At 46.2% G+C, this 11,561-nt stretch overlaps 1 protein-coding gene across 1 annotated transcript in view; it reads left to right on the top strand.

The window, feature by feature from the left end:
- LOC109986324 (G-protein coupled receptor-associated protein LMBRD2B) overlaps window positions 1-11,264 on the top strand; it is a 12,519-nt gene extending 1,255 nt beyond the window's left edge. Inside the window, exons 2-18 of the mRNA XM_065965719.1 lie at window positions 531-737; window positions 1,005-1,090; window positions 1,622-1,720; window positions 1,789-1,956; window positions 2,529-2,739; window positions 2,816-2,890; window positions 2,975-3,088; window positions 3,971-4,154; window positions 4,395-4,576; window positions 4,763-4,896; window positions 6,461-6,566; window positions 6,807-6,904; window positions 7,776-7,879; window positions 7,956-8,002; window positions 8,352-8,466; window positions 8,545-8,671; window positions 9,481-11,264. Of these exons, the coding sequence (XP_065821791.1) occupies window positions 564-737; window positions 1,005-1,090; window positions 1,622-1,720; window positions 1,789-1,956; window positions 2,529-2,739; window positions 2,816-2,890; window positions 2,975-3,088; window positions 3,971-4,154; window positions 4,395-4,576; window positions 4,763-4,896; window positions 6,461-6,566; window positions 6,807-6,904; window positions 7,776-7,879; window positions 7,956-8,002; window positions 8,352-8,466; window positions 8,545-8,671; window positions 9,481-9,544 (2,088 nt within the window). The 5' untranslated portion in view covers window positions 531-563 and the 3' untranslated portion in view covers window positions 9,545-11,264. The remainder of the gene's footprint in view (window positions 1-530; window positions 738-1,004; window positions 1,091-1,621; window positions 1,721-1,788; window positions 1,957-2,528; window positions 2,740-2,815; window positions 2,891-2,974; window positions 3,089-3,970; window positions 4,155-4,394; window positions 4,577-4,762; window positions 4,897-6,460; window positions 6,567-6,806; window positions 6,905-7,775; window positions 7,880-7,955; window positions 8,003-8,351; window positions 8,467-8,544; window positions 8,672-9,480) is intronic.
- The last annotated feature ends 297 nt before the right edge of the window (window positions 11,265-11,561 follow it).

Genomic DNA, 11,561 nt, shown 5'->3' with positions numbered 1-11,561 from the left:
CTCTGACTTGGGCACATTTTAAAGCACAGAACAGCTGAACAGACCATGTTAAAAAGGTAAAACGATGTTTCAGTAAAACTACAAAAGTCAAGGTTTTGTTATGCAGCTTGTTAATGAGACTTTAGTTATTAGATGAGAGAGAAACCTACAGCTGTGTATCATCTGCATATAATGATAGCTTCTAACCTGTTTCCTTATTATTTCACCAAGCAAGCAAAATAAAAACACTAGTGGTCTAAGGATGGATCCCAGGGGAACTCCATGTCAGATGGAAACAGAAGTTCAAAACATAATTAGAAAATGAGTTTAAACAAATTAACATCATGACATAATTTTACATATTTTAAGTATATTTAAAGAATGCAGCCCTCTGAAGACCTCACCAGAGTCACATCAGACCGACACCCATAAAGGTCTTTGTTTCATGAAAGTAAAGTTTATTATTGCATTGGCTGTCATATTGGTGTAAGGATGGCTGTAGTTCAGACCGCATTACCCACAGGTGTGTAACCTGGAGCTGCTCGTTGCAGGTCTCTGTCGGCTGTTGAGAGGAGGGTGGCAGGATGAGTGGGGCAGCTCTGGGTATCGAGATCGTGGTGGTGTTCTTCCTCGCTCTGTTCCTGCTGCACCGGTATGGAGACTTCAAGAAGCAGCAGCGCATGGTGCTGTTCGGCACGCTGCTGGCCTGGTACCTGTGCTTCCTCATCGTCTTCATTTTACCCCTGGACGTCAGCACGGTCAGTGGAAGGTCGAGTCTAAACGTCTCATTCATGAACGTGGACACAAACCTGAACTGTGTGTGTGTGTGTGTGTGTGTGTGTGTGTGTGTGTGTGTGTGTGTGTGTGTGTGTGTGTGTGTGTGTGTGTGTGTGTGTGTGTGTGTGTGTGTGTGTGTGTGTGTGTGTGTGTGTGTGTGTGTGTGTGTGTGTGTGTGTGTGTGTGTGTGTGTGTGTGTGTGTGTGTGTGTGTGTGTGTGTGTGTGTGTGTGTGTCTGCTCCTCACAGACCATCTATAAGCAGTGTAAGATAGACCATGAAGGCCACACTGACAATCACACAGCAGCTAACACATCTGCCACGCCCACTAAACGGTGAGTATACTGCAGTGACTCGTTAAAAGTTTAAGGTGAAGTTTAAAGAACTCAAACCTTTAAGATCGTAGAAGTCCATCCTTCTCTCTCTTTAATCAAACATGGCGTCTGGAATGTGCATCATTATAAGGGAATGAAGAAGAAACCTGAGAACTAGAACATCTCAGCAAGTTGACAGACTTTATTTTACCGCTTGTCTTTTACAGCGAGTTGCTGTAAGTGAACTTCTCGTACAGGGATCCATAAATCTTATGTTACGTGACCCTGTGGAGACATTAAATCAACATTTCTCAGACTTCCTTTATGATTAAGTAAATGTTGAAATGTGCGTGCGTGCGTGCGTGCGTGCTTGCGTGCGTGCGCGTGACAGTGTGTGGAGCTCCAGCTGTGCCCATGTGACCTCACAGACGGTGACGCAATTATTACTCTGTCAATCAATATGAACGCACAAAGACGTGATGGCGGCGGAGCTTAGTTAAGGAAACGCAGTCTGAAAAGTTTGACTTCTGTTTGACTTCTTCTCTCCAACAGTGCACCAACAGTGTGCTACAAGCCGTGGAGCTACATCCCTGATGGCATCATGCCCGTGTTCTGGAGGGTGGTGTACTGGACGTCTCAGTGCCTCACATGGTCCGTATGAGTCCACATCTCTTCTTCAGAACGCAGCCCCTCTCTGATGCTCTCTAAATGTGTTTCAGGCTGCTGCTGCCCTTCATGCAGTCGTATGCTCGCTCAGGAGGCTTCTCCATCACCGGGAAGATCAAAACTGCCCTGATAGAGAACGCCATTTATTACGGGACCTACCTGCTCATCTTCGGCTCTCTGCTCATATACGTGGCTGTTCATCCTAAGTGGAACCTCTCCTGGTGAGTGTGCTGACTGGAGGTCACACATGACCTTCTCCCTGATATCTCACTGAGTTCATGTTGAAGCATGTAAACTCAGCCATTGAATTGTAATCGGATTTCGGGTTCTGCACATGCTTGAGAATTTCCGCCGGGGCTTTCACCTGGAAGTGGAAAGAGACGACTTAATAAATAGTAGTGTTGTTGCTGGAAACGGTGTCCGTTTGCTGTTATCGCTGCAGCCAAAAGATCTGTTGTTCTTCTAATATGAATTATTAGAATGTAAATAATGCACGTAGCTGTAGCGTCGTCCATCTTCTCGTACGCCATCTTTGTTTGAATGCCGCCAGATATTTTGTTGTTGCTGTAACATTTAGGTCAACAGGAAGTGGCTCTATAACCACGTGTTGAAAGGGGTACAGCGCCACATAGCGTAGCGGAGTCAACCAATGCTCCGGCCATTTATACGATTCTCTGATTGGCATTTATACTCAGACAAGTGACAGCTGTCACAAAAACACGACTCCAGTTTGTGACCACAGAGCGTTCAGTCGAGAGGAAACACGTCCATCATGTCCTCCTTTGTGTTCCAGGTACGAGCTCCAGACCATCGGGATCACAGCAGCTAACACCTGGGGCCTGTTCCTCCTGGTGCTGCTGCTTGGGTATGGTTTGGTGGAAATCCCTCGCTCGTACTGGAATGCTTCTCGTCACGGTCACTTACTTATCAAGACGTACTTCAAGGCGTCCAAGCTGATGACGGAGAAAGCAGACGCAGAGGAGAACCTGGAGGACGTGATGGAGGTGGGAGTCAGGGCGGTGGATGTGATGTATGAGGGTCAGCTCTGTGTTTTTTACTCTGACGTTTGGTTTGTTGCAGGAGGTGAGAAAGGTGAGTGAATCCATCAAGTATAACCATCCGCTGAGGAAGTACATCGACACCATCCTCAGAAAGGTAAGAGGAGGAGAAGCAGCAGATAACCACAACCAATCACTGTGATGTGATTTATGATCTGATGGATCTAACTCCACCCCTCAGTGCCCCGTGGATTACCAGGAGAAGATGGGCAGGAACATGGACGACTACGAGGACTTTGATGACAAACAGAACACCTATCCGAGTGAGAAGAGTCTGGTGAAGCTCCATAAACAGGTGAGAGGTGCCTTCATTACAGCGTAGTATAAATCATGTGCATGGCACTTCCTGTTTGCAGGACTGCATCCAAAGAAGTCGAGGTTGCAGTGAAAGTTGCTCTTGCTCTGATAAAGCCGATTACAGAACTTTGAAGTGGGTTAAGACTCCAGCTGCTGCATTTTAAACCAACTGCACTCGAGGAAAAGAAAATGTCAGAAACAGGATTAAATAGATTACAGCAGAGTCAAGCCGGACTCCCAGGCTTCGAGCTCGGTGTTACACTCTCAGATTGAAGAAGTTAATCAGGTTCAGAAAGAATTATGGGACCTCTGAGTGTTTGTTATTTAGCTGGAAACAAGATGCACGACATAGAAAACAGGTGGATCTAAAACTGAGCCTTGTGGGGCACCACAGGTGATCTGGGCAGTGCAGGATTAAGGATAGCGGACAGACTCACCAGTAGAGGGCGCTGTATGGTGGGTTTGAACCTGATGAGGGCAGCTCGCTTTGTTCAGCCCGGTGTTTATCAGGCATCAGCAGGCTTTGGTGTGGAGGGCAAAGGAGGCGGGGCTAAATCTGTCGATATGACATCACAGCTAATAAGGAAGTCTGAGCTGGAAGTTATTCACAGCTAACAGCTGGTGACACCAGAATATCTGAAGGTTGACCTTTGTCTCCAGAGGCTGGATCTTCTTCAGATGATTGACCACGGAGCCACCAGCAGAAGGTTATCCCGGTTTAAGACAGAATTTAATGCAGAGTCAATCAGAACTGTGATCAACAGCTGACACAAATACAGAATACTTAGCTACTCTCAGGAAAGCATTTAATGACCTCGTTGGGATCTGGATACAGACTGGAAGATCTACACTTTGATGTGTTTATGTACCATGTGTTCAGGTGATCTACGCGGTTCAGAGACACAACAGGACTCGGGTCCAGTGGGAGATCCTCCTGCAGCAGGCCATCCATCTGGAGGACGTCGCCAAGAACGAGACTAGCTCCACCCACCAGTTTGTCCACAGCTTCCCGTCGTCTGAGCCAGCCAGCTGGTTCAGCAGATACGTGTACACGCAGACTGTAGGTGTGTGTGAGCCCAGAGCCAATAAGACATCTGAACCAGAACACAATACAGCCGATGATCCAAACTCTAAAATGTTGTAAAAAAATACTTAACTTGTGTGTGTGTGTGTGTGTGTGTTGTGTGTGTGTGTGTGTGTGTGTGTGTGTGTGTGTGTGTGTGTGTGTGTGTGTGTGTGTGTGTGTGTGTGTGTGTGTGTGTGTGTGTGTGTGTGTGTGTGTGTGTGTGTGTGTGTGTGTACAGAATGGTACTGGGAGTGTCTCCTGAAGACCTGGTTTTACCGGCTGCTGTCCGTGGTCCTGACTCTGTTCAGCATGGCGGTGGTTTGGTCTGAATGCACCTTCTTCAGCACCCGGCCCGTCCTCTCTCTGTTCGCTGTGTTCATCCAGCTGGCTGAACGAGACTACAACTACCTGTACATCGAGGTGAGACACACACACACACACACACACACACACACACACACACACACACACACACACACACACACACACACACACACACACACACACACACACACACACACACACACACACACACACACACACACTCTCAGGGTATATCTGTTCCAGTTCATCTGACTGGTTTGTGATGACCCTTTTCTCCACCAGATGGCGTGCTTTGTCACTATCTTCTTCCTGTGTACCTGTGTGTACTCCACTGTGTTCCGCATCCGTGTTTTTAACTACTACTACCTGGCCTCCCATCACCAGACCGACGCTTACAGCCTCCAGTTCAGTGGCATGTGAGTCAACACCTTTTGATTATTTTATTAACACCTAAAGGAGCAGTATGTAACTCTGACCCCTAGTGTTTAAAATGGGTACTGCAGTCTAAATTCTAAACATCATAGAGAGCTGTCTCCCCCTGCCCCCTCCTCTCTGAAGTCCATGCTCACGCAGGTTGCCATGTGGTGGACACTGAAGCTTCAGTGTTTAGCCAGCTCTGCATCGGTCTGTAAACCTTTCTGCGTTCTAACTTGGGTTTGTGCACGTGTACACGTGTAAACGGTTAGTAAATCATTACCGTTTAGGAAAAATCAGTAATCGTTTTTATTTTATTTTAATTTTTTTATTATTTTAAAATGTTTTAGAGACACGCATTCAATCATCTCTGATGTAAAATAACACATACTATTTATTTAGAAAAGAATAAAGCTATAAATGTTCCACTTTGACAACTTTACTGCACTCACAAATGCACGTGATAAATGTTGGATAACTGACCACCGGGCATTACGTCACGTAACAAGTAAGTTTCACTTTTGACTTGCGATGGCAGCCAAGACTACTCAGCAAAGTGCGGCGTGGAGGAGCCGCACTCCTGGGGATTGACTCTGGTTCCGGGACATGCCTGTGCGGGTTCTGGCTTTCCATGTCCGGTAACCGGTTGAACGTAAGTCTGTGAACCTCTCTCACCCCCCTCTTTGGAGGGGGTATTGAGCCACACTCCTTTCCCTTTTCTGCCCTTCCGCCCTATTCCGCTTCGTCCGGGTAGGGGGGATTGCGCAGTCCCAAGGGTCAGGCCCATTCGACTACGACCTCAGATCAGACGAGACAACCTGCTGAATTTAAGCATATTACTAAGCGGAGGAAAAGAAACTAACACAGAAATCCTTTGTTTCTTGTCCTTTTAAAAAATAGAGATTTCATACTCATCATGGTAGTTGTTTTATCATAGCCTTGTTATAGGCCTATATAGGCCTCAAATAAATACATACAGGTATTTGTTTTTACAAATTCTATGGCAAGTTTTCTGTGTTACTTATATAGCCTACTTTCTAAAGCACAATTGTATCTGTCTGACAACTTTGAGTGGCGGCAGTGATGCGGAGGAATCTTTCTGAAAAGCGGCCGCACCCTCCATTGGTTATGTAGCGCGATTGCGGTCCACTTTTCTTTTTTTTATTAATAAAAAAAAAACAGACGGTTAACCGTGTACACGGAAAAAATGACGTCGTGTAACCGTTTACAATTTTTTGTAACCGTTCACACCCCAGTTCTAACCTCTCCATTTTTCAAAAACATCTCCAATATTGATCCTAGTTTGAGCATGTTTCTGCTCGTGGACCTTATTAGAAACATGCAGAGGCTTTTTAGGTACAATCACTTCTATCTGAACCAATTCTCTTGCCCGCTTCCATCACTGCAACACCTGTTGGTTTGTTCTGATAACTGCTCTCATATCTGACAAAATGAGGGGCTTCCAAAACGGCCGTGTGGGGGTGCATTAAAACCGCCTGTCCGGGCTGGCTGGTGCATAAAGTTGATGAAGGGTGTTTGATGCAGACTGTGACCTTTGACCTGCAGGCTGTTCTGCCGTCTGACGCCTCCTCTGTGTCTGAACTTCTTGGGTTTGATCCACATGGACTCTGCCATCTCCCACCAGCAGAAGGAGCAGACTGCGTACACCTCCGTAAGTCGTCCCACGGGTTTTGAACTTCACGTTCTCGGTTAGTTTCATGATGGATAGAATCAGAGAGTGACGAAGCTTTGTGTGTCATATTTGAACCAAAAATATAAAAGACCTTATATTGATGTTTTTGTTGCCAGGGGTTTCAAACTAGAATCATATCAAAGTTTAAGTTCTGTTACCATGGCGACTCCACCTGCAGGAAGCGAAAACACACCTGACCTCTCGTGTGTTTCTCTGCAGATCATGGGATCCATGCGTGTCCTCTCTTTCATCGCTAACGGCTTCTACATCTACTACCCCATGCTGATCGTCATCCTCTGCATCGCCACGTACTTCAGGTCAGTCTGGGGGGGGGGGGGGTGCTGCAGTGTGGATCTATCAGCCTACATATGAAGGAGTCTGTAAAACCACGTGCAGAGGGAGATATGGTTGTGCACGCGTTGATGTCAGACGATGTAACTCGACGTCATCCTGGATTATGAGCATCTCGCTTTTAGAACTTCTGACCGACAACTCCACTTCATCAAAGACGCTGCGCCGCTGTTCACCTATTGTCTTAGATTAAGGACTCTTTTTATATAAACATCATTATTTAGTGAACATTAGATTGCCGTTTACCCGCCAGATAACGTTGGGTCTGCACTAGAGAGCGAGCTGCTCATAACATCTGAACTCTCGGTGTTTATTATACTCATCGTCATCAAATAGAACTCTCAACGCCTCCAACAGAAACCAGGGTCCCTGACCAGGGTCAGGTCAGGGTCTATGACCAGAGGAGAGCCGGTCATCAGAGTACAAAATGTTTATCGCTGCGATAATCATGAAACCTAAAACTAATGAGCCAAACATGTGAAGGTCACACTGTGAGACTTTGAGACTTGGTCTCTGTTGTCGTGATGCTGCGTGCGCTGTGAACCGAGGCTTCTCATTGGTCAATGAAAGCTGTGGGTCAGTTGGTAGAGTCATCGCCTCTCAACCGGAAGGTCGAGGGTTCGATCCCCAGCTGAGCAACAAGACACTTAACCCTGCTGCTTCAGTGGCGGTGTATGAATGGATTACTGTTGTACTTACTCTCTGATGTACGTCGCTTTGGATAAAAGCGTCTGCTGAGTGAATTGTAACATTGTGAAAGCTCTTTGATATACAGTCTGATGTTATTTCTATGAATGTGGAGTCAGCCGAGCAGGTGCTAATGAAGTGTCTCCTCAGCCTCGGGACTCGCTGCCTCAACCTCCTAGGCTTCCAGCAGTTTGTGGGTGACAGTGAGATGACCTCTGACCTTATCGACGAGGGCAAGGAGCTGATCCGACGAGGTAACGACAGAACGATAGAAATGGTGCTGTCTTTAAACGATGCAGGTTAAACTAATCATCAGCGATGTCTTTACAGAGAAAAGGAAACGGCAAAGGGTAGAAGACGGAGAGAACAGACGCAGAGTGAGTAACCAATCAAATCACTCCTCCAGACCACTGCTCACTTCACATTTGTCTGTTTTTAACCACATTACGAGGACCGCTGGGGGCCCCTCGTGGTTAGTTTGCACGCCTCATGTACAGAGGCTGATCACGTCACTCCACAAGCTCTTTCTCTCTCTGATTTCTGTGTGTGTGTGTGTGTGTGTGTGTGTGTGTGTGTGTGTGTGTGTGTGTGTGTGTGTGTGTGTGTGTGTGTGTGTGTGTGTGTGTGTGTGTGTGTGTGTGTGTGTGTGTGTGTGTGTGTGTGTGTGTGTGTGTGTGTGTGTGTGTGTGTGTGTGTGTGTGTGTGTGTGTGTGTGTGTGTGTGTAGGAATGGAAGGAGCGTTACGGAAACTCGAGGGATGACTACACGGCGAGGAACAGGAGCAGCCATGAGATGAAGGAGACCAGTTACTCAGACACCGTGACGCCCAGAGACAACAGACGTAAGTGCTCCCCTCTGTGGAGATTCTAAAAGACTCCCGCTGACCGATGATAACCAGCTGCTGTGGTGTGTTGAACAGAAGCTAAATACTCTCGCTCTGGAGGCCGGGCGGAGAGGGACTGCATGGAGCTGCTGCAGGACGCTGAACCTTTAGACTTCAACGCTGAGTCTCTGACAGATGACGCTCTGGACTCAGAGTCTGGGAGGTAAACACGGCACACTTTGATTCCTAAGGAAATGTGACTGATGATCCATGTAGCCCAATACTCCACGATTCATTGGTCAGAGTCTCAGTCGACTGCCAGACGAGCACAGGGACCGTTCCATTCCAGCTCTGTGGGGGTGTTTCATGTCTAATGTTACGTAGAGTTGTCTGTTTGAAATCCTTCATTGCTCATTGTAGAGACAAAATCATTTATCCTTATCCAGTGGTTATGGACTTATTTTTATCTCAGATATTCACCCATATTTTCAGATGTGTTCACCAGTCAAACACTAGCAGTTCTCTGTCACCAGCAGAGGGCGCTATTGGATTACAACATTCATCATCACTCTGCAGAGAGTCAGGCTCGTACACGCTCATGAGTGTCTTCATTAAATATCTTTTCCTCAAGTGTTTGATAACTGAGGGATCAATACGATAAATGTTTCTATCTCTCTCTACAGTTTGATGATGAATCAAGTCCTATCATAGAATAAATAATTATTCCAACATTAGAAGACAAAGAGATTAACCATGTGGATAAACAATGAGCACAAAAAAAACCAAACGTTTGACTGTCAGTCGACGATGGGCAAAAACCAAGGAATCAGATTGGGCTGGTTAGTTGGGGAAACTTATTAAAACTCTTTGACATGTTTGACATAAATGAAGACACACCTCCCGTGTCGTCATAGCGATTCTCTCAGATTGAACCCTTGAACACTTTTTCTGTGACGCTCTGTTGTGTTTTTACTTCCATCCAGTCATGATGAGTAATGAAGCTCTCTCTTCTTTACTGTGTCGCTCTTTCAGACATGCAGGAGGACGATATCTGTCCATGTCTTCGTCACGCAGCCGAATATTCGACGACGTCTGACGGGAAGAAGAAAGGTGAAGGGGAGCCATAAACTGGAACACACATTAAAGTTTGAAGGAAGTGAATGTACCACATGAACTCTGTTTCCCAGGATGCACGGTAACTTAACAGCAGGTGGCCTGTGTCAGTGACGGTCTGTCCCCCTAAATGATCCATAATCCTGTCCATGAAGGCTAAAGGAATATTGAAGCTAACCATGTTACACTAACTGTCATGGAGACACGTCTAAGACCCCTGCATGTCAGGCAGGGGGCGCTCTAACCGTCTGAGCATGCTCTAAAAGAGAGTCACACCCTGCTGCATGTCGTCACTTTCATCACAGGTCACATGAAGGAAGGTCATCTATATTTGTGAATGTATTTCTCTTTTTGTCATGTTTGAAACACGATCACTCTCAGCTTCACTTCATCTACAGCTCACAGCAAGAGAACCCGAGTTGTCCGTCATGTTAAATCAAAACGACTGCTCGGGGACTCTCCCCGCTGACGCTCTTCTGCCGCGTTCACACGGGACACTCCGCCCCCTCATCTCCTCAAACAGTCCGACTGAGTGTGAAGCCATAAACGGTTTTAAGAGAAGTTCACTTCCTGCCCTGATGGTTAGAAAATGTTCCCTCTTGGCTTGTCACAATACCAGAATTTAAAACTGTGATGAGATTCTAGTAAAAATCAAACATTGATACCTGTTACCACAGCAACACAAATAGAAATCTTAAGCCCTGCTCAGAGCGCCGTTTCCAGCCGCCATATATACACGCCTGTGACGTTTCTTCTCCAATCTGAATGTTGTGGAGGCGTAATGACAGTGCAGTGTCCCTGGGTTCAATCTGACCCCTGACCCTCTCCAGCGTGTTGTCCTCCACTCTCTCTCTCTCACTTCCTGTTTCTCTCCTGCTGTCCGATCTTAAAAAGACAAAAAGGCCAAAAAATCTAACTTCAAACAAACAAACAAACAGACGTGGTAAAGAGAAGAATTGTTGATAACCTCGGCTGCTTCAGCGCCACATATTGGTCAAAGGAATCCAGATTTCTTCCCTCAGGAATCTCATCTACACACATCCACACTTCAGGCTCCAATAACTCCAAGTGTGAAGAGAATACGACACGTTTCAACATAAGCTCCGCCCACAGCGCAAGAGCAAACGTATCACATGTTTAGAAGAACCGTGTTGGAAATATAAAATATAAACGAAACCCGGCGCGGTCCAGAAATATGTTAAAGTAGTGAAAACCTCAAGGGGCGGGGCTTAAATGATCTTTTTCTTCTTGTGATAATCCTTGGCTTCACCTTGCAGACCCTGTCACCTACAGTCTGTGGTAACAACAGGTAACACATAGGTCTGGCCCTTTAAATGTGTTAGCATGTAGCATTAGCTCAGGGGCTGATGACGAGCTCCTGCTGGCAGGTTCAGTGACCACGTTCACATCACGCCGCCCTCGGTCCATATCATGTCTGTGTATATAATGTATGATATCTTTTTGTATGAGTTGGACTAATTCATGATGCACAGAAGAATTCATGTGACTTTGTATTTATTGTATTTCCTGGTAACGGAGCGTCATCATCCTGCTGATTCTGATGTTTGATTATATTTATTCATGACGCCGCAGGTGGAGCGTAGATATCACGAGTTCTTTACTGTCGTGACTTATTTAGAGAAACAATGATGTATGTTTTAATCTGCTGCCAGTGTTGTGTCAGTAAAAGAGATCCAATGTCACCGTGTGCGTCTGTTTATTAGCAGGAATACGGTAAATGTTCCCGATCACAGAGACGCCTCGTGCTCCGACGCTCCTAAAACGCCTGAGCGCATCTCTGGGGTCAAACATCTGGAGGCTTAGCTAACGTAGCGCTCTCGCTGTTGCTTTGCTCCTAGACGACTAGATGTCATAAAAAGGAGGTCAATCCTCCTACTTGATGTGATTGGCTGATTTGGCCAGAAATTACATTGAGAAGCGCTGCGACTCGGCGTCTTGAGCTAAAAAGTTGACCTTTCTTTAACCTTTAAGCGCCCCTA

This window comes from Labrus bergylta, chromosome 17, assembly GCF_963930695.1.
Source record: "Labrus bergylta chromosome 17, fLabBer1.1, whole genome shotgun sequence".
Lineage (NCBI taxonomy): Eukaryota > Metazoa > Chordata > Actinopteri > Labriformes > Labridae > Labrus > Labrus bergylta.
Note: the sequence above shows the minus strand (reverse complement) of the source record. Positions and strands in the feature narration are given on the sequence as shown.